This window comes from Carassius carassius, chromosome 5, assembly GCF_963082965.1.
Source record: "Carassius carassius chromosome 5, fCarCar2.1, whole genome shotgun sequence".
Lineage (NCBI taxonomy): Eukaryota > Metazoa > Chordata > Actinopteri > Cypriniformes > Cyprinidae > Carassius > Carassius carassius.
The window spans coordinates 10334170-10361125 of NC_081759.1; the positions used below are offsets into that span (position 1 = coordinate 10334170).

Genomic DNA, 26956 nt, shown 5'->3' on the forward strand with positions numbered 1-26956 from the left:
TTGTCCTACACTACATCCACATAATCTCGAATGTTGTTTCAGAGCAGTATTCAAGGCTAAGCAAATCCCATCATGCATCATGTTCTGGAAATAAACTGTGGTAGGCTACTTAAAATGTTTTGGCTCTTCCAAGGTTAATAATGGAAGTGAATAGCGGTTTTGAAGCAAAATATAGTGCATAAATCCTTCATAAAAAGTATATCTAAGATGTCTGAGGGCGAGTAAATCATGGGGTAATTGTAATTCCTTTTAATGTTATACATAGGGACTACTGTAATGAAATTAGAAGTTTATAAATTAGAAGTAGAAGTTTATTTTAAAGTGCAAATGCAAAGACAAGTCTGAGTATTTGGAAAGGCCCAATATACAGTATGAGGTTAAAAAGTTGTTGTTTGCGAGCGGAATGGTGTAGTTACTGCATCTGTCGGCAGGTGTTGCGGTGCTCACCAGCCTCCATTAGCAGAATGACTCCAAGCCAATGACGTCCCACCTGCGTCTGTATTTGCGGAAATGATGTGTTTTAGGACAGTGGTGGAGCTTGAGCTGAGAGTACAGCTGCCCTCACAGCCGTAAGTCTTACTTTTTAATATCCTTATATGCCTTTGTTCTATTAAAAAATACCGGTTAAGATGTACGCAGTGCAAACTAGCATGTGTACGCTTAATTTAATCGCTAGTTTTATTTTATTTTTATTTTTTTGTCGAATGTGCGACCACATTCCTTAACCACGCTGTCAAATAGTCCCCTTACAATCTGTAACATTATGTTACTCATTTAAATAAAATAAAGTAACGTTACCGCATAGTCTTCGCTTTCTTTTAATTTGAAATGAAGACAAAATAATTCATATTTTAAACATGATCTCAAGACGTCGTTATAAAGTACATGTCGTAAATGCTAATTTTAAGGCATGATAAAACGATTTAAAATGACATTTTTTCAAGTGACAGTCATTAAGGGATAAAATACATTATCGCAATTATCTTACACTACAGACCCGGGGTTGTCATCCTTTTTATCCCCACCCAGCCATGATATACAATGTTATTTCTTTCTCCTATAAAGTAAAACGTAACAAGAACTTCAGCACCACATTCGCAAGCACTAGCTAAAAAGAATACCCTTTTAAATTGTTTGACGTGGCAAGGACAAGAGAAGGTCCTGTTACAAAGAAAACAAATGATGAAATGCACACAACAGACTTAAGGTTGTGAAGTGTGTCAACAAGAAACGTGAGTAGAGGGGCGTAGAAGTGACAAGCTATGTAAGAAGGGAAAAGGACAGCACTGAAAAAATTCTTAAGGTGAAAAACCTGTATGTAGTTGTATGTGTGTTTGTACCTGTTTTTATGTCCTGGTGGGGACTGAACCTGAAAACACACAGACTCATGGGGACTCGTGTCACCGTGGGGGGATTTAACCCTCTGGGGACGGATTGGGCGGTACCGCCCAAAATGGCATACTTTTACAAATGTGTAGTTATCTCAAAAACTATTAATGCTAGAGACGGGTTTTTTTGCCGTCTTCCTCAGATTCCACTGAAAACAGCGGTATCCAGTTTGTATATTAAACACGCTTCCCTTATTGCGCAATACCACTGCGTAAACAGGCCAATGAAAACTATTATGTTAGGCAGATTCAACACGCAACAACCAATGTAAAAACCGCTGGGAGGAATATTTTTCTAACCCAATCAGAGGAAGGTTACCATGATTTATTCTAGCCATTCAGAGGACTCTGTAGCTCTGCTGTAGCCTTGTAAAAGCTGGGCTGGACTATAGTAAAACGACCTCCAGCCAGGTGTAATCAATAACCGATCGGAGAATCAGCATGAGGTGGAGAAAGCAGAAAGCGATCGGAGTGTTACAGAAAACGATCGGAGTATTAGCGAGCACAAAGAGATAAATTCGAGAGAGATATAGCATTATTACAGACTTGTTTTATCAAAATTGCAAGCAGTAAAAGATTTAGGGCAGAACAAGCTCTGGAACAATTACTGGAAAGTGACGAGGGGAAATCTGGAGCAGACTGCTTTTACACAGATGACGAAGTATTTTACCAGGATGGGGAAGATCCATTTGAGGACTGGTATGTAACTTCAAATAACCTCTTTATCATTATAATTTATTATATCATACATCTTGAGTATGTATATGTTTTGGATTTTTAGTCAGATAGCGATTGAGGCATGAAATATTTGTTTTAGTGTACCATACTACTCTTTCCCTGTAAACTCAGTTCAAGAGTGGTGTGCAATTTGTTTCAATAGACTGACTTACTCAACTAAGTAAACTGCTCAGGTCAAGAGAGGTGAAATGTGTTTTTAGTGTACAGTGGAGTTTCATAGGGTTACATGAGTTTATAGGAGTTATTTTTTCTACATTGAATTTTGACACAAAAAAAGCTTCCAGTTTGATTGTGTATTTGCTCTGATGCAGGATGCAGACAGGACAACTCGCCGCACACCCCTACCCATTGTCCCTTGGACCCAGCAAACCCTGCACACAAGCCTGCAGATGTCAGAAAGTACTGTGAGCACTGCAAGGCAAGCAAAGTGTACAACAAGACCTCCTGGCCTTGCTTTGCTCACTGGCATGCCTAGGACTGTTTGTAAAAAAAGTTAATTATTTAATTGTTCTTTACACATTTGATTAAACAATAACACATTTCTGTCAAGCAAAGAGTTTGAAAAAAAATTTTTTTTTCAAAAACTGTTCTATATTGTGTGTTTTTCAGTAATAAATGACAAAAAAAAATCTAATTTTCGTTTTTGAAATTCTCTAGTTTATTGTACAATTTTTCACTCATACTTCCTTCATAAACATATTGCATGCATGCTTATGGTAGCTTAGGGTCTTCTGAATCCATCGATATCAAATACATGGTGGTCCATCATCATTACATATGGTTTATAAGCCGAAATGTAAAAATAGAGAAAACAGACCAAAAAGGGCTTAGTCCCAAAAATGAAAAAACGCCTAGGACTGTTTGTAAATAAAGTTAATTATTGAATTGTTCTTTACACATTTGATTGAACATTAACCCATTTCTGTCAAGCAAAGGGTTTGAAAAATATATTTTTGGGTCAAAAACTTTTCACTTTTGTTGTGTGAGGTAGGATTTTCAGTAATAAATGACAAAAATCTCATTTTTGTTTTGAAATTCTTTAGTTTATTGTACAATTTTTCACTCATACTTCCTTTATAAACATATTGCATGCATGCTTATGGTAGCTTAGGGTCTTCTGAATCCATCGATACCAAATACATGGTGGTCCATCATCATTACATATGGTTTATAAGCCGAAATGTAAAAATAGAGAAAACGGACCAAAAAGGGCTTAGTACCCTAAGGGTTAAATTGAGGTCCACATTGGGAAACAAGCTTTTTGAAAATCTAAAAATGCAGAAAGTTTCCTGTAAAGTGTAGTGTTTGTGTAGGGCGATAGAAAATACGGTTTGTTTGTACAGTACAGTACACTATATAAATCATTACACCTATGGAAAATCCCCTCAGTGTGTGTGTGTGTGTGTGTGTGTGTGTGTGTGATAGAGAGAGAGAGAGAGAGAGAGAGATATCATATGTTATAATTGTGATTGTAAAAAATACATGTATGTTGCCAGTAAAGAGTAAAGAGTTGCCAGTAAAGAGTGTAAAGAGCTGTAATACAGACAAAGTGTGTTTGGAAGAGACTAAAATCTAAAGACAGAAAGATGTTTTGCTCACTACGTAATTCTTATGATTCCATTTGTGTTATGTAATAGTTTTGAAACAGCTTGGATGCATTGACTCTTATATGAGCTACTTTATGATTACATATTGTCTGTTCGTGTGGTTTTAAACAACTGTTTAGTGTTTTTGCTGTTCACTTCAAAAGCACTGCAGTGTGACAAATGCATGTATATAATAATACAATAATACTTACAAATAATCCATGTACTCTTTCAATTAATATGTTGCCAAGAAAATTTTAATTTAACATGTCATATCACCCTAATACAGTTTTTTTCTTTTTGTGTTTCAGCTTTTTCATATAAGACTTCTCACAAGTTACTTCAACTGATGTATTATTTCCCCTCAAGTGAAACATGAATGAAAAAACAGATGAAAGAGACTTTTGGAGGAACTCTTGTCAACTTTGAATGCTTGTTTATCTTCAAGCAGGTGCTCCGATGTCTCCTGCTTGCTGTTCTCTGGATTTCACCTCAAACTAAACTTCACTCATGGGCCTCTTTCCAGCCATGGCCAAGATCATACGGAAGGGGAAGTGTCTGTTTCTTCTACTGTTGTGTCTTTGCGTTGTAGTGTGGATAGCAACATTGTCAAATGATGACACAGTTAAGCCTGTCCAAGAAGGATCAAATCCTCCTGAAGATAAGAGTGGCGAGGTGTTTACTATGATGGAGATGATACAGAGCAAAGAGGAGCGTGGAGAAGTCCAGCTGTCCAGAAGCTGTCCAGAGCACTCACCCCTGCTCCGTGAGTGTTGTCTATTTTGATCTTTTTTTGTGGGTTGATCTTCATGAAATGCTATGCTTCAAGTATAGGCAATGGTCATTTTGGTTTAAATTTGTTTTGAAGGAATGCTTTCTTCTATGTATTCTCAGAAATAAAGGTAGGAAAGCTGTCACTACTGTAGGTCAATACCTTTTCAAAAGCTGCTTATTGACAAGGTAAGGTAGTTGTTTAGGTACTGGGTAGAGTTAAGGGGATCTAAAATATGGTCATGCAGAAAAAGGCATTAATATGTGCTTTATAAGTAAGTAATAATCAGCTAATATGCTAGTACTTTACATGCTGATAAAGCAACTAGCTAACAGTGAATAGTGATGCTTAATCTACAGTGTTACCTAATAATCTACTACAGTTGCTCGTAATTCCAGCATATAACAAAATATACCATAAAAGTATTGAAAAATGAAAAAAAAAAAAATAGAAATGTGCAAATGTGTGGTGATAGCATAAACATACAATACAAAAATAAAAATAGACATCACACAGGGCAAAACATTTTATAACTGAAGCATGTTAAACAGCTCACCATTTTTCATCAGCCAATAAGTTCACAAATGACTTGGAGTCATGACCTAAATATGGTTTTCATTTACAATGCTTGATATAAAAATATGGGTTAATGTCACTTTTCGGTGAACTTATATATATATATATATATAAGTAACTTTTAAACAACAATAACGTTTAAAACCTTAGGTCTTTGCAAAATGAGCTGATAATACTGGATAAAGATCTGAGCCATGAAACTGCAACACAGAGAAACGTGGGAATCTCACAACCACCTCTGTGTGAATGTCAATGTTTACACATCACTGTTTTTTTCCTTCCACAGCTGCTTGCTAATTCAGGCTTGTTTCCAAAGATGGGGCCCTGTAATTAATGTGGGCCCCAGCTGGTGCTGTATTTAAGGACTGCACCTGGTCCGTGGGCCTTTCACTTACTTGTGGGCCTGTGTACATGTGTTTTTATTTATTTCTGACTGTTCTTCTCTGCAGGAGGAGCTTTCAAGCTGTCATTTGATCCCTCGCTGACGACAGGGCAGGTAGAGAGTGAAAACGGGGAGGTCGTGGAGGGTCAGTATAACCCTTCTGACTGTGTGGCCAGGCAGAGTGTGGCTATCCTTATCCCTCACAGAAACAGAGAGAAGCACCTGCTCTACCTCCTCTACCACCTTCACCCATTCTTACAGAGGCAGCAGCTTCACTACGCCATCTATGTCATTCATCAGGTGGGCTAGACTCCTATTAGCCGTGGCAGGCGTTTTTGCAGTCACATGATCCTTGTTGCTAGAATTTGGTGCCATTTTTAGAGGGTCCAGTCTTAATTTTTTTTTGGGTTAGTAAGGGTTTCATGGACCACAAACATCATTTTTTTATGAGCATTTCCTAGTTTCTTTCTGACATTAAAAAGGGACTTTTATTGCTTCTATACCTTTAAAGGCTTAAACATAAACACCCTCTTCATATGTGGAACGCATAACAGTGCTTATGACTTTGCTCCTGGTTCCATTATAGTTTGCATTGCCCTTCCTTACATAACAGCCTGTTTGCAAAGCCTGCAATACATTGTTACGCATTAACTAAACAGTCTATTCTGCAAGAACTGGTAAGACCAAACTGAAATAACTGCAAATATTAAACATTGTGTTAATTTGGAAGGACACATTTTTTGTTCTTTATTTGAAAGAGAGAATTGTAGGCTTTAATAATAGTATATGATTTCCTTTTCATTATTACAGCAAGCCAAGTTTCTGATTACTGATTTACCATTTTTGATAAGTAAATGTGGGGGGTTATGAGTCTTTTGGACTGTAGAGGAAATTGAAGGTGAAAGTGTTCCCATTTAAGCTTTGCCAGTTCTGCCAGTTGTTCTGTCAGTAAAAACTGTTAAGGTCAGATTCCGATCTTATAATAACAATTATTTAATTTTTTTAAAGAAAATAAACATTACAAAAAAAAAAAAAAAAAAAAAAAAATCAAATAACATCCAGCTCTTCATGTCACTGTAACACCTATACACCTAAAAATTATTTTGTTCTTTTCTGATCTTTGAAGTCATGAAATGAGTGTTGGAAAAGACCTGATGATCTACAGGAACTCACAACGTAAAAGATTTGCAAGCCTTTCCTGTGTGTGTAAAATATATGTGTCTGTTTGTCTTGTAGGCTGGAGATGCTACATTTAACAGGGCAAAGCTATTAAATGTTGGCTACCTCGAGGCTCTGAAAGACCACAGCTGGGACTGTTTCATCTTCCATGATGTTGATCTAGTTCCTGAGAATGATCATAATTTATACATATGTGAGGATCAGCCTAAGCACTTGGTCGTGGGGAGAAATTCCACTGGGTACAAGTGAGTAATGCGGTCTTCTTCATTGAACAAACACATTCTTATCCAGGGCAAATTACAATACATTCTTGGAACAGGCAACATCCGGGTTAGATGTACAACATGTAAATCAATTAGCAGTACTGTTTCTCTTTAAAATACTAAAGCACCAGAAGTGCTGGGAGTAGGCATGGGCCGATTACCGGTTTCAAGGTATACCGCGATTTGAAAAAGTCACGTTTTCAAAACCACTAACCACTAGCGGTACGTGCTGTTTTCTATGTCTTCTCAATGAGTGAAAGAGTAGGAATCCCTCAGGCTGAGTGCAGTGTAGAGTGTAACACTGACCCCTTCTCCTCCTGTTGGTGCGAGCAAGTGGTCAGTCACGTGTGTGTAGGATGGCCGACCTTAAGGCCCGGATATACTTCACATTCAGCATTCCTTTCCGTCTCGCGCGCAGCCACGGCTGCACAGCTTTCAAAAGTATACTCAACCACAGATGAGCACGGATGGATGAGCTCACATGCACAGTACCACGGGGTGCACGGCTGTGTGCGAGCCCTCTTGATGACGAAAGTAACGTAATGCCGACAGTGTTGCCAAACCCATCCCTCAGAAAATCTCTAGATCCACCCTCAAAAGTCTACATTTTTCAAAAAAGTCACCAAATATGAAAACAAAAGAAAGTCAATTAGGTAAAGGTAAAGGAAAGTGTATATAAATATATACTAATGAAAATATAAAATATAATAAATATAATATAATCTGAAGTGAAATTAGAAAATGCTTGCGATCTGCAAGCACATCAAACATGATAGAAATGATGGAATTTGTTGGGAACTTGTCTTTTGTGTCACAAAAGTGCATCCCTGTCCTGCTCAAAAACAACATATACGAGATATTATGATTGTCCAAAAACTAAATCTTTCTTCGTACAAACTTATTTCAGTCAACACACTCTATTACTACAAAGTAAGTGCAAAATACTGCATCCCAATACATATGACACGATGATGCACTGTGTCTCTCAGTATCTGATTGACATGACTGTGCATGATTTCTGGTATTACTTTTGTGTCTGTGGTTAAAATAAGATGTTCATGCATTGAGTAGTTGGTGCCCTCATGTTACCAATGAAATTAAAGTGTGTGCCATGGCAGGCATGGAGTACTAGTGTGTTCACTGCGCAGACTTCTTGGCATGATTGAGAGCAAGCTATATTTGGTGACAAAATCCGCAAATTGGCAACACTGAATGCAGACGGTGTGCGGATGGCCGAAAAATACTTTGGCCTTGACACGATCGCCAACCGGCCATTTTTTGCCTTATTGCAACTCTCTGTTCTGGACTTGCACAATGTCATTAATGTGATAATACGAAGTCTATTAACGACCGTTAACATAAGCCAGAGACGCTGAAGACGGACACGTATAGAAAAATACTAGCAGGCAGATCACTCACTGTTCATGATGCACAAACTATTGGAGGAAAATCCTCAACATTGATTTGAAATGATATAAATGATATTTATATGATTTATATAACTTAAATTAAATAACCGTAATTACAGATTTAGGTTAAATAAAGATGTCAGTCTTTAATTTTTTTCTTTTTAGGAAACAAATCAAAGAAAAAAATAAACTAATTCTACTGTTTCTAATGTTCTGAATATTGCTCAAAAACAAAATATATTGTGTCCAGTGGGGAAAAAAAAAAAAAAAAAAAAATATATATATATATATATATATATTTTTTTTTTAACCCAGTCATTTAAAAATAACACATTTCAGAGCTGTAACAACAGTACCGTGAAGCCGTGATATTTTTGCTTAAGGTTATCATACCATCAAAATCTCATACCGGCCCATGCCTAGCTGGGAGTAAATAAAAGCACTGATACTACTAGTTTAACTACATTTTTCAGTAGTGTGATCTGGGCAAAAGTGTTGTAGTAATTAGATAATAATTATAATAGTATTATCAGTGATTGCATACTTTCAAAATATTAAAGTGCACATCCAGTAAATTAATGTACTTTTTAAAATATAATTTACTGGTGAAATCAATTCTTTATATATTTTGCTTTAGTCTGCAAGCAGGAGCTGCATGCATTTCAAGACTCCTTTATTAAATGTTACTACTGAACTTACAAACTTAAAATTCCACATTACAAAAGTTTTGTTTTGTAAAAATTTATATATATATATATATATATATATATATATATATATATCCAAAGTAATTTGATACAACTTTGTCATTACAAACTGCTTTTATTCAGATAATTATTAAATGAAATCATCTAAAGCAGTACCAAATCAAATGAAACAATTCACACATATTCTAATTGTAAATAACATTTGCACACAGTTTTTAAGGTTACAGGCGGGTTGTATCAAGCATTATGGAGATGGTCTTCCCCTACATGCAGCAGTTTTTATTCTGCATGTAAAACTTAAATCTTAAACTTATTTAAGTATCTTGTTCCTTGCCACTCTACAGTTTTAGTTCAGTTTTAGAGCTTCTCCATTTTCAATTGCCATTCAGCTTAACTGGATATGACATACCCCAAGTAATTTCTTGAATTTATTTTGTAAAATTATATATTATAGTTATTTTTAAATAATTGTTGAAGACATTTGTCACTTTTTGCCCAGACTCAGATACAAAGGTTACTTTGGAGGAGTTTCGGCCATGACAAAGGATCAGTTTCACAAGGTGAATGGCTTCCCAAACTCCTATTGGGGCTGGGGTGGAGAGGACGACGACTTGAGAATAAGGTAAGAGAAACCTTATATGGTTTAGGACGATATGGTTTAGGATAGGGCTGTACGATTAATCAAAATCATCATAAAATCATGATTTGAGCATGCGCGATTTCTAAATCGCTTTATAGCACAATTTTCCGTGGCCCCGACCTCCCGCAGTATGCCATCCGAACCAATCAGAATGCAGCACGCCTAAATGCTCCATTTAGACTGGGCATACGCCTACGTAACGCCAGGTTCACACACATTGTCTGTGATGCGTAGTTTTTCCAAGCCCATGTTAACGGATCAGAGCGTTCACACTGCACATGGTAAAAGATGCAAGAGATGTGAACAGAAAAGGTTAGAAATAGAAAGGTGCGAAAATAATTAATATCTAGCGCACGAGCATAGAGAGATTTGTGAGTGCACAGGACACAGTTTGAGCGAGAGGAGACACGTTTTAAGTGCACGCACTCTCTCCGGGTGAGAGCAGTGAGTATCTGAGCACGCATGCCTAGTTTTGTGACAGAGCAAAGGAAATCTGCGTGCGAGCGGCGAGATTCGCACTCGCGCATTATTTTAATGTGCTACATACTGTATACTCACAGCAGACGGAGTACGTGTGAACCTGGCACAACAAATATATTTCAACACCTGATGCACCGTTACAATGAGCTCTAATGCATAGCAAAAAAAAAAAGTTTTTTTTTTTTTTTTTGCCATATGTCTAGACATTTTGTCACACCTTTTCTTAGTGATTATTTTGACTTATGTCTGTTCTAGAGACATGTTACAACTTTTTGGTAAAGCTCTAATTGGTTTTCTTTTGGAAATATATTTCAAATTCACAATGAATGCATTTATGAATGTAAAGCATGTCTGTGTGTGTCAAAATCGTGAATAAAATTGAAATCACGAAATTGATCAAAGAAATCGCGATGAATAAAGATTAAAAAAGGACAGAATAAATGTAATATGATTTTTTTTTCGTGAAGAGAGATTTAAATTTCTGATGTAGTATCGTCCATGTTAGAACATTGTTGTCTTGGATAAGAATTTTAATAAGGATTTTAACAGAACCATCTTTTTCAGGGTAACACTGCAGAAAATGTCAATAATCCGTCCATCCCCGGAAGTGGCACGCTACACCATGGTCTTTCACAAGAGGGACAGCGGCAATCAAATCAATAAAGACAGGTCAGTTTAAGTAAGAATGATTAATATATGTTGTAGTCAAGTCACCTTTATTTATATAGCGCTTTTAACAATACAGATTTTAAAAAAGCAACTGAACAGTATTAAATAGGCAAATAGTGTGTCAATAAAGCAAAAAGGCAGTTCATCATTGAAATCAATGATGTCATCATCCAGCTCAGCATTCAGTTTAAATAGTATCTGTGCAATCATGTCGACAAAATCTAAAAACTAAGCAAGCCAGAGGCGACAGCAGCAAGGAACTAAAACTCCATCGGTGACAGAATGGAGAAAAACCTTGGGAGAAACCAACAGTTCCAGGCTGAAGTATTAGTGTTATGCTGGTCTTCTAAGAAATCATAACTAAAGTGAGGAAGTGTTTTGATAGCATGCATTGTTAAATCTAGAGATAATGACAACTTCTTTCTTATATATATATATATATATATATATATACACACACAGTACAGACCAAAAGTTTGGACACACCTTCTCATTCAAAGAGTTTTCTTTATTTTCATGACTATTAAAATTGTAGATTCACACTGAAGGCATCAAAACTATGAATTAACACATGTGGAATTATATATATAACAAAAAAATGTGAAACAACTGTAAATATGTCATATTCTAGGTTCTTCAAAGTAGCCACCTTTTGATTTGATTACTGCTTTGCACACTCTTGGCATTCTCTTGATGAGCTTCAAGAGGTAATCACCTGAAATGGTCTTCCAACAGTCTTGAAGGAGTTCCCCGAGAGATGCTTAGCACTTGTTGGCCCTTTTGCCTTCACTCTGCAGCTCACCCCTAAACCATCTCGATTGGGTTCAGGTCCGGTGACTGTGGAGGCCAGGTCATCTGGCGCAGCACCCCATCACTCTCCTTCTTGGTCAAATAGCCCTTGATGCCTTCAGTGTGACTCTACAATTTTCATTTTAAGTCGGCTCCCATGTTAACAGGTTAGAGCTTGCAGACTGCCTGCATGAGACGCGAGTAACGCGTGCATGCTAGAAATAGAACCGACGCCTATTTTTCACGTGACACGCAAGCGGGTTGGAAGCGTTTCCAGGCAAAATAGAATAGGAAAATATGTTTATATGTCATTTTGTACACAAATACATATTAATTCATGACAATTTTTTTCAAAGTCTATAGGTTGACATATATTCAGATATAAATGTAATTTAAAAAATAAATTAATAATTCTCGATTTTCAAATATTCCACCTGTCAAACACTATTTTGCCGTCAATACTGTTGACGGTGTCCTTTATCAGTAGGCTTTATATTTATGCTCAACATGAAGTATAGATATTGTTGTCGTGAAGACAAGATCCTGGTCGGTCGGCGGTCTCCCTCTATAGTCCCTTTCACACTGCACGTCTGACCCGGCATATTGCCGGAACATTGCCGGGTCGCCGCCTTTGTGAAAGCAACCACGTCCCGTGATTGATTCCGGCATTGAACCCGGGTCGGGGACCTAGTAACATTGCCGGGTTCAACCCGGGACGAGCGCTGTGCGAACAAAAGCCAGATCTAATGCTGTGTCGAAGTGATGACGCGCGTTATCGCGCGACTCTTTTACCGGCTGTTTTGAAGGAAGGTCAACGTTCGCAACGAAAAATATGTGCAAACTGTAATGAAGCAGAGATCAGTTAGTTCCTCACTTTCTGCACTGACGCCGAGATCGTTCGCTTGCTTCATTGAAAGTATAACGTGCCTAACGTTTTCAACTCGTACATTACACGTCACGCCCTGATGTCACGTGTCGTTATGCGATCTTTACGGGTTGTGTGTGAAAGCACGCACATATCCCGGGTAATCACTGGCAGTGTGAAAGTGCAAAATCTAGCGACCTGGGAACAATTGGCGGAACACCTTACCCGTGTATTTGCCGGAATTGCAGTGTGAAAGGGGCTCATGTCACCTACAGCAGCAGCAGCGCATTTGCCCCACGTCAGGCATGATTCTGGTGTGTAAAGACACAGAAAACGCTGAGCAGCCGCCACGCTCCTGACACACAGCAGACACGCCACGCATCCAGTGTGTCACCGGCCTGATAAAGGACACCGTCAACAGTATTGATGGCAAAATAGTGTTTGACAGGTGCAATTTGCCAGTGTGTCACCGGCCTAAGGTTTTCAAAATGCATCACGCGAGTGTGAACATCACTACAACTAGGAAAAAATTATTGTAATTCAAACGCAGCTCCCGTCGCCATATAAACAGACCTTTGCTCTTAATTCCGATCGGTCCAACGCAAAAACGAAATCTAAGCAGGTCTAAAAACTGAAACTGTTGATGCTGCACTTTACACTTTGGAAAAGTTATATAAATTTTTTAAATATGAGCAGGCCTACGAGCTGGGATTGGTAATGCTGCACTGTAATCATAGTTATTTATTTATATTTTTCATTATATTTTATTATATGATATTGGTTTGATACAGAGTATTTTATTTAGTGGAGAACTTTGCAGCAGTATTTTATTTCTTATTCTTTTTTTATTTTATATATATTTTATTAAAAAGTATTTTAAAAAGTGTTAACAAATTGTAAAATAAATAAACAACCTGCAGTTTAATGTTTGCATTTCTTTCCTTTACTGTACCGAAAATGAACAGAACCATGACTTTAAAACCGAGGTACGTACCGAACCGTGAACACCCCTAATATTAAAAACATTATAAAAATCTAATTATTTTTAAGATGATTGTTTGCCTCCTTAAAATGTATAGTAGTGCCATAAACTTAATCCCACCTATCTCTGTCTGTTGTAAACGAGCAGTTATATAGCACAAAGGTCATTCCAAAATGCATGTTTAGTGGAAAAAATGCTGAAGATCAGTAGACAGACAGTTTATTAATTAAATGATCAGATGTTTCCTCACAAAAGTCAGTTCACTTGTATGGAAGTCTTTCCTCCATTGACATGCATTAAAAAACTCCAGCCCATTTTCAATCCAAGTCCAATAATTAAAATCATGCCCCAAAACAGGGTACTTTTGGCATCGTGGAGTGACATCGTGTTTAAAATTGGAAAATTCTAATTTGAAAAAAAAAAATTAAATAAAATTGACCCTTGGTTTGATTGCTTATATTTTCCTCATTTGTAAGTCACTTTAGATAAAGGTATCTGTGAAATAATTAAATGTAAATGAAAATCGGTCTGTTGTCTTCAGTGAATTGTGCTATAGCTGATAGCAGTAGCATTCAAAGTGAATTTATGAATCATAACCTGCCAAATTGACTATTGAGTTGATAGCGTTACTCATTGAGCGATTAGGAAGTTAGCACAGTTTGCAACAACCCAAAAATGGCTGTTTTGTTGTCTGTTGAGGAAGTACAGACAATCCTCTCGCTGATAGCAGAGGAGCGGATCCAGCGAGAGCTTGATGGGGTGATGCGGAATGAAAAAGTTTTTCACGAGTCGCTGCAGTAGAGGTGGCGCAACAATAAACGACGTGAATAATCCTGCCCACTCTAAAGCGATACAAAACTGCCGTGGAAATGCAAGTCGAAAATGTGAAAGTGCCATAAGTAGCCAATCTTTGTCATCCAATCATCAAATCTTTCTACCATGTATATTGTGGTTTAGTGTTTTTTCCCCCGGCATAAGATATTTTTTTCTTGATTTGCATTATTTTCATCATTATTTTATGAAGAATTTTATATTGAGTACAGTCTTGTTAGTGTCATGTGAGTGCATACCATTAAAATGAAAACAAAAAAACAATTTAGTGTTTTACCTTTTGTGTAAAACATTTTTGACAACACATGTTTGAATAAATCTGTTTAACTTTTTCCCCGCCAGCATTTTTGAAAAAAGTTGCCAGCCTCTGCCAGCGAATTTTGATGATATTGACTACAGTATACAGTATTTTGCTTTATGAATATTTGAATATCCAGTATGCCAAAATAAAGATCAGAGCCTCTACTTTTAGAACAGTTTTATTCTATCTTAAAGCATTCTTTTTCATCAACACTTGAATATAGGTAGGTTTCATAATGCATAATTTGGAGCAAAAAGCTGAAAAAAAATCTATAAATTTTTGTCAAATACTGTATCTGTATAATATTCAGTACGATTATCAATGCATAAATCCAGTCAATTGCTTCCATCAATATTTCCAAAGCTTGCACAGATATATTTACTGGATCAACATTTTACTCTGTAACATTGTGCAGTTTTCATTTATATGCTCTCTATTTCTACGCATTATTTTTAATATGCAGGAGGTTTTGTACTCATTCAATGTTTTTGATTTTTGTTTCAATCTCATTGAGTTAAAAGCATTGTTATGTTTTGAATAATTATGTGACAGAGGAGTCATCGATGTACCGTAGGTGTGAGAAAATGTTGCATTTTGTGTCATTGTGAATGAAGATTTTAAATAGGGAAGCTCAAAATGAACCAGTTTTCTCCTTTGTATACATTGTATACATGCTAGCGTTATCTTCTATTATGTACAACACAAACACTGCTCTGAAAATGTAGTTAAGTGTTTCAGAGTTTTTTTTTAGTTTGTCATGAGGGTTGGGTCGATAGACAATGATGTTGCCCATCGTCGATGGCTAATAGACATCAAGATATTGAGCCGGCATCGTGATCCCCCTTGCAATCCGTCACATCCCAATAACATGTTTTGAAAGAAAATTATGTGTATATGGGACCCCTAAAGGGAATAAATACGAGATGGGAGGAAAATATGAAGAGTTTGGTTTTAAAACGCTATAAATCCATTTGGATTAATTTGTTTAATTTATTAGTTTTCTTTACCTAGGAAGTGTCAAGATGAAAACCACTAATTTCTGTTTCAAACTTTCACAGATCATCTTTAGGTTATAAGGGGGATTTATTTAGGTTTATATTATCATCTTATTTTCATAAGATTTCAATCCAGATTTGTTTTAATGCAATAAATCCATTGAATCAATATGAAAGTTATTTTTCATACTGAAACTGATGAAAATACACAACACAGCAAGTTGATCCACATATGACAGCCTCTGAACTTGGTCAATACTGATTTTATATACAGCCACTGGACTAAAAATACATTAATCAGTCATCGCTCCCAAAATTAATTACAACAATAAAAGAAAATTTTATCATGAACAACCACAGAAAATCCAAAATGACATTTCCCTTATATTCAACTTCCAAAGGTGCATTCATCTTTGCCATGTTACAATCATTTAGTGCTATGTGCTAGTGCTATGTGCTTGACTAGTGCTATGTGCTGTATTAAAGGCACAATATGTAATTTTTCTGCTTTAAAAATAGCAGATATGACTATATGTTATATATATTTTTTAGTTGTGTACTTACATTATCCCGACAGTTTCCACGAACTTTAAAATCCGGAGAAAATTATAGTTTAATTAGAAGACACGGCACGTTTCCTTATTTCCGTTTTGTCGCCCGTCTATGGCGTCATATAAACTTTGACCCCTCTAGTTTATCTAACTTCCTGGGGAACCGCCAAATACAAAGGTGAACAGAAGCAAAGACGAGACGAAGAAGAAAAAGTAGTAGCTAGTCTTGATCGAGACTATTATATTTTATATTTATATTGTTTATATTCGTATTTATACTTAAATCAATAACTTGGTTATGGATCATGATTATGCTTTGCCTGCACGTTCTGTGAAGCGCAAACGTACGGGTGAAATAAATGACCTGAGAAGGTTTTGGGACGAAGAAGAAACAAGACACGGGTAAATATTGGAGTTGCATTTCCAAGATAGAGAGAGCTTCATGACAAGCGGAAACTACAGAGAGATGCTTGCATTCTAATAAACAGGTATGCATCCATTCAGCTAACTGTATCTATCCGTATATTTTGTGAAACGATGATGTCTTGTGTAAAACGCAGACGGACTAGCTCTCATGTAGAGTATAATGTAAATCTACATGTGTTCTATATCTAGCTGGATAAAGTAGCTTTTTTTTACATATATTGTGTTTTATACATATATTACTACTAGCTAGATGGAATATTGATTTGATAGGGGTCTGATAATTCATATATCTCTCCGTTCGAAAAGACGTGATTGTCAAAATACTAGGCTGCTGCTGCTGTAGGTGAAGGGAGACCGCTGACAGACCAGGCACTTGTCTTCATGACAACAATATCTATACTTCATGTTGAACATAAATATAAAGCCTACTGATAAAGGACACCGTCAACAGTATTGACGGCAAAATAGACGATGTTTGACAGGTGCAATATTTGAAAATCGATAATTATTCATTTATTTTTTAAATTACATTTATATCTGAATTTATGTCAACCTATAGACTTCAAACATCAAAATGTCATGAATTAATATGTATTTGTGTACAAAATTACATATAAACATATTTTCCTATTATATTTTGCCTGGAAACGCTTCCAACACGCGTGCGTGTCGCGTGAAAAATAGGCGTCGGTTCTATTTCTAGCATATACACGTTTTCCGCGCGCCTCACACAGGCAGTCTGCAAGCTCTAACCTATTAACATGGGAGCCGAATTAAAAACTGACACGCCACGCAGCTGAGACGCTTGCGCCATGCATCCAGTGTGTCGCCGGCCTCCGTTAAAATGAGTGAGGAATGTGGGGAGCGACAGAGCGCGTGTTCCAATGAACAACAACTCCCATGAGCCTACGCTCTTTCCCGACGTCATCAAAGTACGTCTCATGTTATTATTTTGATTGATGACCCCTGGTGGCCAAAAATTCCATACTGTGCGTTTAACAAAAACATAAAGGACATTGATAAAAACATCAACACTGACAATGCTATGCAAAATTGCATTCATATTCGAATGAGATTCTTCTAATGAATGCAATGTTGCGTAGCTTTTTAATGATCTGCGGCTCTGTGGATTAAATGCCACTCGGTACTATTAATCACAGAATCGGCTGAACTGATGAGATGCGCATGACAATCAAATGTGATTTATCATGCAACCCTTGTTTGTCGATCACAAAGGACAAAGTAGATGAGGAAATCTAGGATGCCATTACTGTCTAGAGTGATTGGAATGGTTCACTGTGATTGGTTGAGCGGATATATTGCATTCTGCAGAGAAAGGAGATTGGCATTTGTTGCGGTTTGGAAAAAAAGAGAGAAAACATGACCTAATAACTCGGCGGGTATTGCATTTTGCATTAATAAATAAAAAATTTACTTTTCAATGCCGACCAGAAACAATACTGATTTTGGCGGAAACTCAACTTTTTTATAAATGGCGTTTATCACGTTTTGGAACCAAACTCTTCATATATACTTCAATAATTTCTCTCTCAGTTATTTAATTGGGTAATTATAGTGTATATAAATTGTGGGCATCAGGAAACCACTTTTAGGCCTGCTTTTGAATGCACGATCACTATTTACTTTCACTTTTGTGATTCGTTATCACACGCATTTTATTTTTACTATGGTGCGGCAGTACTTACCACACATTTTACAAGATAAGATGTTTGTTAGTGGTTCTCAGGATCTGCAAATCATTCGCCATCATCCTCAGTCATCTTTCATTCCTCTGTTTATGTGTCAAGTTAAATTTTATGTACTGTAATGTAACAGGCTTCTGCTAGCAATCGTTATTTGCTTTCTGTGCCTTTATGAATACAAATTCATGCTTCAGACACACACCCTAATTCCCCACCCCCCGAGTTCATAGTCCATCGCAATGTTTCACTATAGACATCACCCAACCCTAATCCAGACTTTTTAAAACAGATCCTCATAGTGCAATAGTGTGGTCATTGATGCTTAATTCCAAAGTATATATGTGTAAAGATGTTACTTAGTTATAATAGTTTGCAATTATATTATTAAGTGTTAAAGTGGAATTAACTCCAAAACTGAGTGTTTTGAGTTAGGCTTATGATACACTGGGCAACTTTTTGAGTAATGTTGCCAGGCAGCTTTGGGAAATGTTGCCGTCATCGGGCATCCAGGTGAGACACAGGGCCCACGATCGATCTACAATATCCAGATAAATATTTGTTACCAATTCTCAATGGGAAAGTGCCCAAGCAACATTGCACAAAAAACATTGCCCTAAGTATCATCACCCTTAGACTTCACTTTAAACATCCACAGTTATGATTGTCTAACATCTGTGCATATGAAATAAGGGTAACACTTTAATTTAAGGGTCAGTTCTTACTATTAAACAGTTGTTTATTAGCATGCATATTACTAGCGTACTGGTTGTTTATAGGTACTTATAAAGCAAATATTAATGCCTATTTTGCATTACCATATTTAGATCCTTTAATCCTACCCCACACTTGAATTTAACAACTATCTTACCAACTATTTACAAGCAGCAATTTAAGAGTTTATTGAGGGAAAACTCTGAAATAATAGTGAATATGTGTTCCTTATTCGAAAGTATTCTAAACTGCAAGGAGTCAGCAGTGTTTTGATTTGAGGGCGCGGGCAAACGTAAAGAGAACGTCGTGGCGTGTGTCCATTGCAAGATAGAGCTGGCATACCACAACTAGGGCCATATGATTTCCGCGATGCAGAAAATGCGGAGGGAATCGCGGAATCCAGTCATAAAAACAGAATTTACAGTTTAACACGGAATGGCACGGAATTTGCCAAATTTTGAATGAATTAATCAAAAATAGGTCATTGCACTTACATCAAATCACGATATGGACTAATATCTGTAAATATATCTGTAAATATTAAGCCGGAACAGTCTATTTAAATATGAATCCTGCATGTTCTGCGTGTCTCTGTTAATGAATGGAGCAGAAGCACGGCTTACTTTATTTACACACACTGAAGCGCGCGTCTGCTGTCTCACTAAATAAGGACGTGAACACATGAACAACATCTCCAGAACTGCACTGACAGTCACTTCATGAGCATTTGATCGTTTGATTTGAAAAAACTAGCGACACATCACATACACAGAACTGTAAAGGTACGTCAACCCGTCAAAATAAAAGTCCCGTTAAAGACTATTGTTCAGCAGAATGTACATAGACTACTACTACAAAAAAAAAAAACATTATTTTATTTTTTTAAGGTTTAATCTCACAACATTTCTTCCATGTTTTATTTTTTATAGTAAATCCCCTTTGTTTACCAAAGAGTTAAGTTAATTTTCAATAATTAAAAGATAAATTAAATTAATGTTTTATTTGTTTAATGTTTAATGTGCATCTCAGAAAATGCTTTATTTAAAACCCCAACTGAATGGCACTTAAATGCACTTAATTCATCTGTCAACTTTGTCATTGTTCACAGTACAAGTACAGACAGAGAAACAATGGGTAATAATTAAATGTTTATTTTTGATGTATGCATTGCATTCTGTGCATTTAAAAAATACATATTTTTAATATATATATGTAAAAAATAATATTTTTTTTCTAAAAAAGGAAACTTAGCTGTTCATTTTAAGAGACCCAGGAGTCTTATTTTCTCTTGCATAATTAATATTACACTTTAATTAAGCAAAAACACATTTTATCCGATTACTCGATTAACCGATGGAATTTTTGGTAGAATACTCGATTACTAAAATATTCGATAGCTACAGCCCTAATGCAGAAGTAGGCATTGATCTGATTCTGCAAATCCAGGCTTTCATTGCACTATGACATAATAATTTGACAAAATTAGTGCTGTCAAAGATTAATTGCAATTAATCGCATCCAGCATAAAATATTTAGTTTGTGCTGTGTATATTTGTTATGTGTATATATAATTACACAAAAATGCATGTATATATTTAAGAATAATTTTGTGTTTGTGTACAACCCGAATTCCGGAAAAGTTGGGATGTTTTTTAAATTTTAATAAAATGAAAACTAAAAGACTTTCAAATCACATGAGCCAATATTTTATTCACAATAGAACATAGATAACATAGCAAATGTTTAAACTGAGAAAGTTTACAATTTTATGCACAAAATGAGCTCATTTCAATTTTGATTTCTGCTACAGGTCTCAAAATAGTTGGGACGGGGCATGTTTACCATGGTGTAGCATCTCCTTTTCTTTTCAAAACAGTTTGAAGACGTCTGGGCATTGAGGCTATGAGTTGCTGGAGTTTTGCTGTTGGAATTTGGTCCCATTCTTGCCTTATATAGATTTCCAGCTGCTAAAGAGTTTGTGGTCGTCTTTGACGTATTTTTCGTTTAATGATGCGCCAAATGTTCTCTACAGGTGAAAGATCTGGACTGCAGGCAGGCCAGGTTAGCACCCGGACTCTTCTACAACGAAGCCATGCTGTTGTTATAGCTGCAGTATGTGGTTTTGCATTGTCCTGCTGAAATAAACAAGGCCTTCCCTGAAATAGACGTTGTTTGGAGGGAAGCATATGTTGCTCTAAAACCTTTATATACCTTTCAGCATTCACAGAGCCTTCCAAAACATGCAAGCTGCCCATACCGTATGCACTTATGCACCCCCATACCATCAGAGATGCTGGCTTTTGAACTGAACGCTGATAACATGCTGGAAGGTCTCCCTCCTCTTTAGCCCGGAGGACACGGCGTCCGTGATTTCCAACAAGAATGTCAAATTTGGACTCGTCTGACCATAAAACACTATTCCACTTTGAAATAATCCATTTTAAATGAGCCTTGGCCCACAGGACACGACGGCACTTCTGGACCATGTTCACATATGGCTTCCTTTTTGCATGATAGAGCTTTAGTTGGCATCTGCTGATGGCACGGCAGATTGTGTTTACCGACAGTGGTTTCTGAAATATTCCTGGGCCCATTTAGTAATGTCATTGACACAATCATGCCGATGAGTGATGCAGTGTCGTCTGAGAGCCCGAAGACCGGCCTTGTCCCTTACGCACAGAGATTTCTCCAGTTTCTCTGAATCTTTTGATGATGTTATGCACTGTAGATGATGAGATTTGCAAAGCCTTTGCAATTTGACGTTGAGGAACATTGTTTTTAAAGTTTTCCACAATTTTTTTACGCAGTCTTTCACAGATTGGAGAGCCTCTGCCCATCTTTACTTCTGAGAGACTCTGCTTCTCTAAGACAAAGCTTTTATAGCTAATCATGTTACAGACCTGATATCAATTAACTTAATTAATCACTAGATGTTCTCCCAGCTGAATCTTTTCAGAACTGCTTGCTTTTTTAGCCATTTGTTGCCCCCGTGCCAACTTTTTTGAGACCTGTAGCAGGCATTAAATTTTAAATGAGCTAATTAAGTGGATAAAAGTGTAAAATTTCTCAGTTTAAACATTTGCTACGTTATCTATGTTCTATTGTGAATAAAATATTGGCTCATGTGATTTGAAATTCCTTTAGTTTTCATTTTATTAAAATGTAAAAAACGTCCCAACTTTTCCAGAATTCGGGTTGTATATGGTTACGGAAAGTATTCAGATCCCCTTAAATTTTTCACTCTGTTATATTGCAACCATTTGCAAAAATCATTTAAGTACATTTTTGCACATTTATTAAAAGCGAAAAACTGAAATATCACATGGTCCTAAGTATTCAGACCCTTTGCTCAGTATTTAGTAGAAGCACCCCTTTGATCTAATACAGCCATGAGTCTTTTTGGGAAAGATGCAACAAGTTTTTCACACCTGGATTTGGGGATCCTCTGCCATCTCTCCTTGCAGATCCTCTCCAGTTCTGTCAGGTTGGATGGTAAACGTTGGTGGACATCCATTTTCAAGTCTCTCCAGAGATGCCCCATTGGGTTTAAGTCAGGTCTCTGGCTGGGCCATTCAAGAACAGTCACAGAGTTGTTGTGAAGCCACTCCTTCGTTATTTTAGCTGTGTGCTTAGGGTCATTGTCTTGTTGGAAGGTGAACCTTCGACCCAGTCTGAGGTCCTGAGCACTCTGGAGAAGGTTTTCATCCAGGATATCCCTGTACTTGGCCGCATTCATCTTTCCCTCGATCGTCCTGTCCCTACAGCTGAAAAACCCCCACAGCATGATGCTGCCACCACCATGCTTCACTGTTGGGACTGTATTGGACAGGTGATAAGCAGTGCCTGGTTTTCTCCACACATACCGCTTAGAATTAAGGCCAAACTGTGAGCTGTTCTATCTTGGTCTCATCAGACCAGAGAATTCTTCAGGTGTTTTTTTAGCAAACTCCATGGGGGCTTTCATGTGTCTTGCACTGAGGAGAGGCTTCCGTCGGGTCACTCTGCCATAAAGCCCCGACTGGTGGAGGGCTGCAGTGATGGTTGACTTTCTACAACTTTCTCTCACCTCCCGACTGCATCTCTGGAGCTCAGCCACAGTGATCTTTGGGTTCTTCTTTACCTCTCTCACCGAGGCTCTTCTCCCCCGATAGCTCAGTTTGGCCAGGCGGGCAGCTCTAGGGAGGGTTCTGGTTGTCCCAAATGTCTTCCATTTAAGGATTATGGAGACCACTGTGCTCTTAGGAACCTTAAGTGCAGCAGAAATTTTTTGTAACCTTGGCCAGATCTGTGCCTTGCCACAATTCTGTCTCTGAGCTCTTCAGGCAGTTCCTTTGACCTCATGATTCTCATTTGCTCTGACATGCACTGTGAGCTGTAAGGTGTTATATAGACAGGTGTGTGGCTTTCCTAATCAAGTCCAATCAGTATAATCAAACACACCTGGACTCAAATGAAGGTGTAGAACCATCTCAAGGATGATCAGAAGAAACGGACAGCACCTGAGTTAAATATATGAGTGTCACAGCAAAGGGTCTGAATACTTAGGACCATGTGATATTTCAGTTTTTCTTTTTTAATAAATCTGCAAAAATGTCAACAATTGTGTGTTTTTCTGTCAATATGGGGTGCTGTGTGTACATTAATGAGGAAAATATATGCATGTATAAATGTATGTATGTGTGTGTGTGTGTAAATATTGTCAAAATATATACTGTATGTGTTTGTGTAAATATTTTCAAAATATATATTGTATGTGTATGTATTTGAGTATACACATGTGGACTAACCTGGAAGGTTTGAGCTCTGAAACGTACAGGGCTGAGTTCCCCAAAAGGATCGTGAGCTTGAGTACATCGATGACCCATTAGCCGCGTTTCCACCGTCGGGCTAAAAACGGGCGTGCTAGTGCGTGTAGTCGTGTTTCCACTGTCACTTGATCTGTCACTGGGGCTTGATCGTGCCTCGTTGGGGCTTCCTCGGAGCCAACGGCCAGGGTTTTTTGGCCTGACGAAAACCTTGGGCCAAAGCGGGCCAGCTGGGGCTAGAGGAGGGGTTCTGAACAAAGGCGGGGTTTCTCTGCGTCAGGAGAGCTCAGCGCTGCAGATCATTACAGAAAGATTACAGCTATAACACCAGTATTAAAGACTTTTTAAAATAAGTTGAGCTCAAAACTCACTTTCAGTCACTTTCGAATGTTTGAAATAACTTGATCCGATGTGGATTATAATCACTAAACAAGGCAGAAATATTTATAAGCGATGCAAAAGACAATGCATGCTAAACATTAACGTTACCATAGTAAACATGATAAATGCAACCACTTGGAGAAATCAGACGTCAGCTTCTTATTCTCTATCGCAATCGTGAATTTATTTAGTAACTTATATTATCTGTCATAAGTCTCGTCTCGAGAGTTTAGCTCCGCGTAGCCTGTCATAAAAAAATAATAATGGTTTTTGTTCAGGAGCTTTTATAAAAATATAGAGCGTCAGCGCCGCAAATCATTTCAGAAAGCTAATAGCTATAACACCAGCATTAATAATTAAAATTAAAAAGTTTTTTAAATAAGTTGAGCTCAAAACTCACTTTCAGTCAGCAGTGAGTGTTTGAAATAACTTGATCTGATGTGAATTATAATCACCATACAAGGCAGAAATATTTATAAACGAAGCAAAAGACTGTGCACGCTAGGCATTAACATTACCATAGTAAACATGGTAAATATGACCACTTGAAAAAAATCAGACGTCAGCTTCTTATTCTCTATCACAGTCATGTATTTATTTAGTAACTTATATTATCTGTCATAAATCTCGTCTCGAGAGTTTAGCTCCACGTAGCCTATCATAAAAATATAATAATGTTTTTTGTTCGGGAGCTTTTATAAAAATATAGATATTATCATTCATTCTAAATTTGGCTTATAGGCTACTGTGGCTTCAAATGAACAGAAACAGACTCGACTGAATAAGCAGGCTATATTCATAACGCTTACACGTTAAAATAAATAAATAAAATTGAAATACATTTATTTCTGTATGACTAATTCTGAGTCCTGATAAATTCATTTTGATCAATGTATCACTTATTCTGTAGTAAAACATAGATGCTTTTGAATTAAAATATTTAACAAAGCATGCAAACGGCCGCTTTTATCATGTTCGTTTTGTAATCGCACTAGTTCCAGTGACTTAATTCTTTTTCTGATAACTTCTCTTTGTTGGTGAAATGAAGGGGTTGTATGACGTTGTTCCTGAGAGGCGAGTAAAGGCTGTGTTTTAGTGAAGCGCAGCAGTGCTTCAGGCTCGACTGTGGAAACACTGCACTATTCTGGCCTCTGTGCTATTGGCCCTAGGCTATTTGCTCTGCCTGGCCCGTCTAAAGCACTGACTCGCCCTGGCCCAACAGTGGAAACACGGCTATTGAAACCAATGGAGCTAAGATCAACTTGTGCTTACTATGCTTTTGGGAAATGCAGCCCAGGATGCTTTTATAATACAATGACCTTTTATAGTATAAAGGACATGCCAAAAGATCAAGGAAATTTGGATTTATCAATTCAGGACCCTTTTAAAAACTCAAGAATATGATGTTGTACTTCACGTGTAAATATTTATTTTCAGTGTGGTGTCTGATGGTTTGTTTTCATTTTGCCCAACACAGGATGCAGTTGCTACGCCATACTCATCAGGCATGGAAGACTGATGGTTTGAACTCCTGTTCCTACAAGATTTTGTCTGTCCACAGAGCACCACTCTTCATCAACATCACCGCGGACATTGGCCGGCCGGAGCATGCTCATTGAGCCGGGTTTTTGGACACTGAAATTTAAGAGACAGTTAGCATTAAAAACCCAGTATTCACCAGTGCCTGGCAGATCCAGTACTAGCTGTGCAGGTTGCACTATGGATCTGTCCAACTTTACTCTATGGCCCTGCAAGATAATAAGGCCAGAATTCTGATCAAACACTACTTTAAGTATTACATTAGTCAAATAGAATTTAATTAATCTGATCATGTAAACCTTTCAGGGTTGAAATGAAATCAAATTCAATATTCATTACCTCCAGTTATGAAGTTATGGGTTTATATAATGTATTCTGTAATACTTGTATTCGTTAAGGTCGTTACAATATATGGCACAACATCTTGGAGTAATGGAACACAAAAGAGCTGCACCTGACAGGCCAATAGGTATATATGGTGTAGACTTAAATGTTGATATAGATATGATTGTATTTTAAATGGGCAGAGGAGGTTAACTTGAGTCAGCATGTTCTGTGATGATGAGTCCAGATGAACATGCTTATTATATCTGTCTGGTGTAAAATGGTAGATACTGTAGTAGGTGTATGGGTCCAATGATTTGGTTTAATCAGTTTCATTTCAGTCAAATGTAGCTGTAGATGGGTTAATTATGTTACATTTTTACATTGTTCAGACAGAATGGCTGTTCACTCATAAAACTGGGTGGTTTTAGCTTTTTCAGAGATCAGAGAAAAGATAATTTTAACTTATTGCCGTGATCCTTTCCATTTTAAAAACTCACATACTGTGTCACAATCTGAATTTGTCAGAATTTAAAATGATCCATAAAATAAAGTACATTACAGACTGGAGTCTGCTCCAGTTTTAAACCTTTAGTACAATATATTTTTTTGCTTTTCAGAAACAAAGTTTGACTAGAAAATGATCTTAACAAGTTGCATTTCAACAAAGCCATCTCATCAAACTTATTGACTGTTGAGTATGAGGATAGAACTATAATAGCTTTTTTTCCTACCACAAAACAAACAAACAAAAAACCTATAGTGCATGAAGATCTATTAAGAGACATTTTCTGTGGACACCACTATTTCCCCAGAAAACCTGGTATCATGATTTAAAAAGGCTTCTTTCAGAAAAGATAATTTGTTGTAACTAAACATTTTACAAAGGGCAGAATGCAACATTATCTTGTGATAATTCCTATGTATTTTATGTAAATTTTAGTTCTATTAAACGTACACTTAC

General features: G+C 37.0%; 1 protein-coding gene across 1 annotated transcript; it reads left to right on the top strand.

Annotated features, from left to right (window-relative positions):
* Positions 1-445: 445 nt before the first annotated feature.
* Positions 446-26562, top strand: b4galt4 (UDP-Gal:betaGlcNAc beta 1,4- galactosyltransferase, polypeptide 4). The gene is made up of 7 exons (XM_059549739.1): positions 446-569; positions 4024-4478; positions 5510-5742; positions 6679-6866; positions 9500-9622; positions 10685-10789; positions 25607-26562. Exons 2-7 carry the CDS (start codon positions 4223-4225, stop codon positions 25746-25748), a joined length of 1047 nt encoding a protein of 348 aa, XP_059405722.1. The 5' UTR covers positions 446-569; positions 4024-4222; the 3' UTR covers positions 25749-26562.
* Positions 26563-26956: the final 394 nt, after the last annotated feature.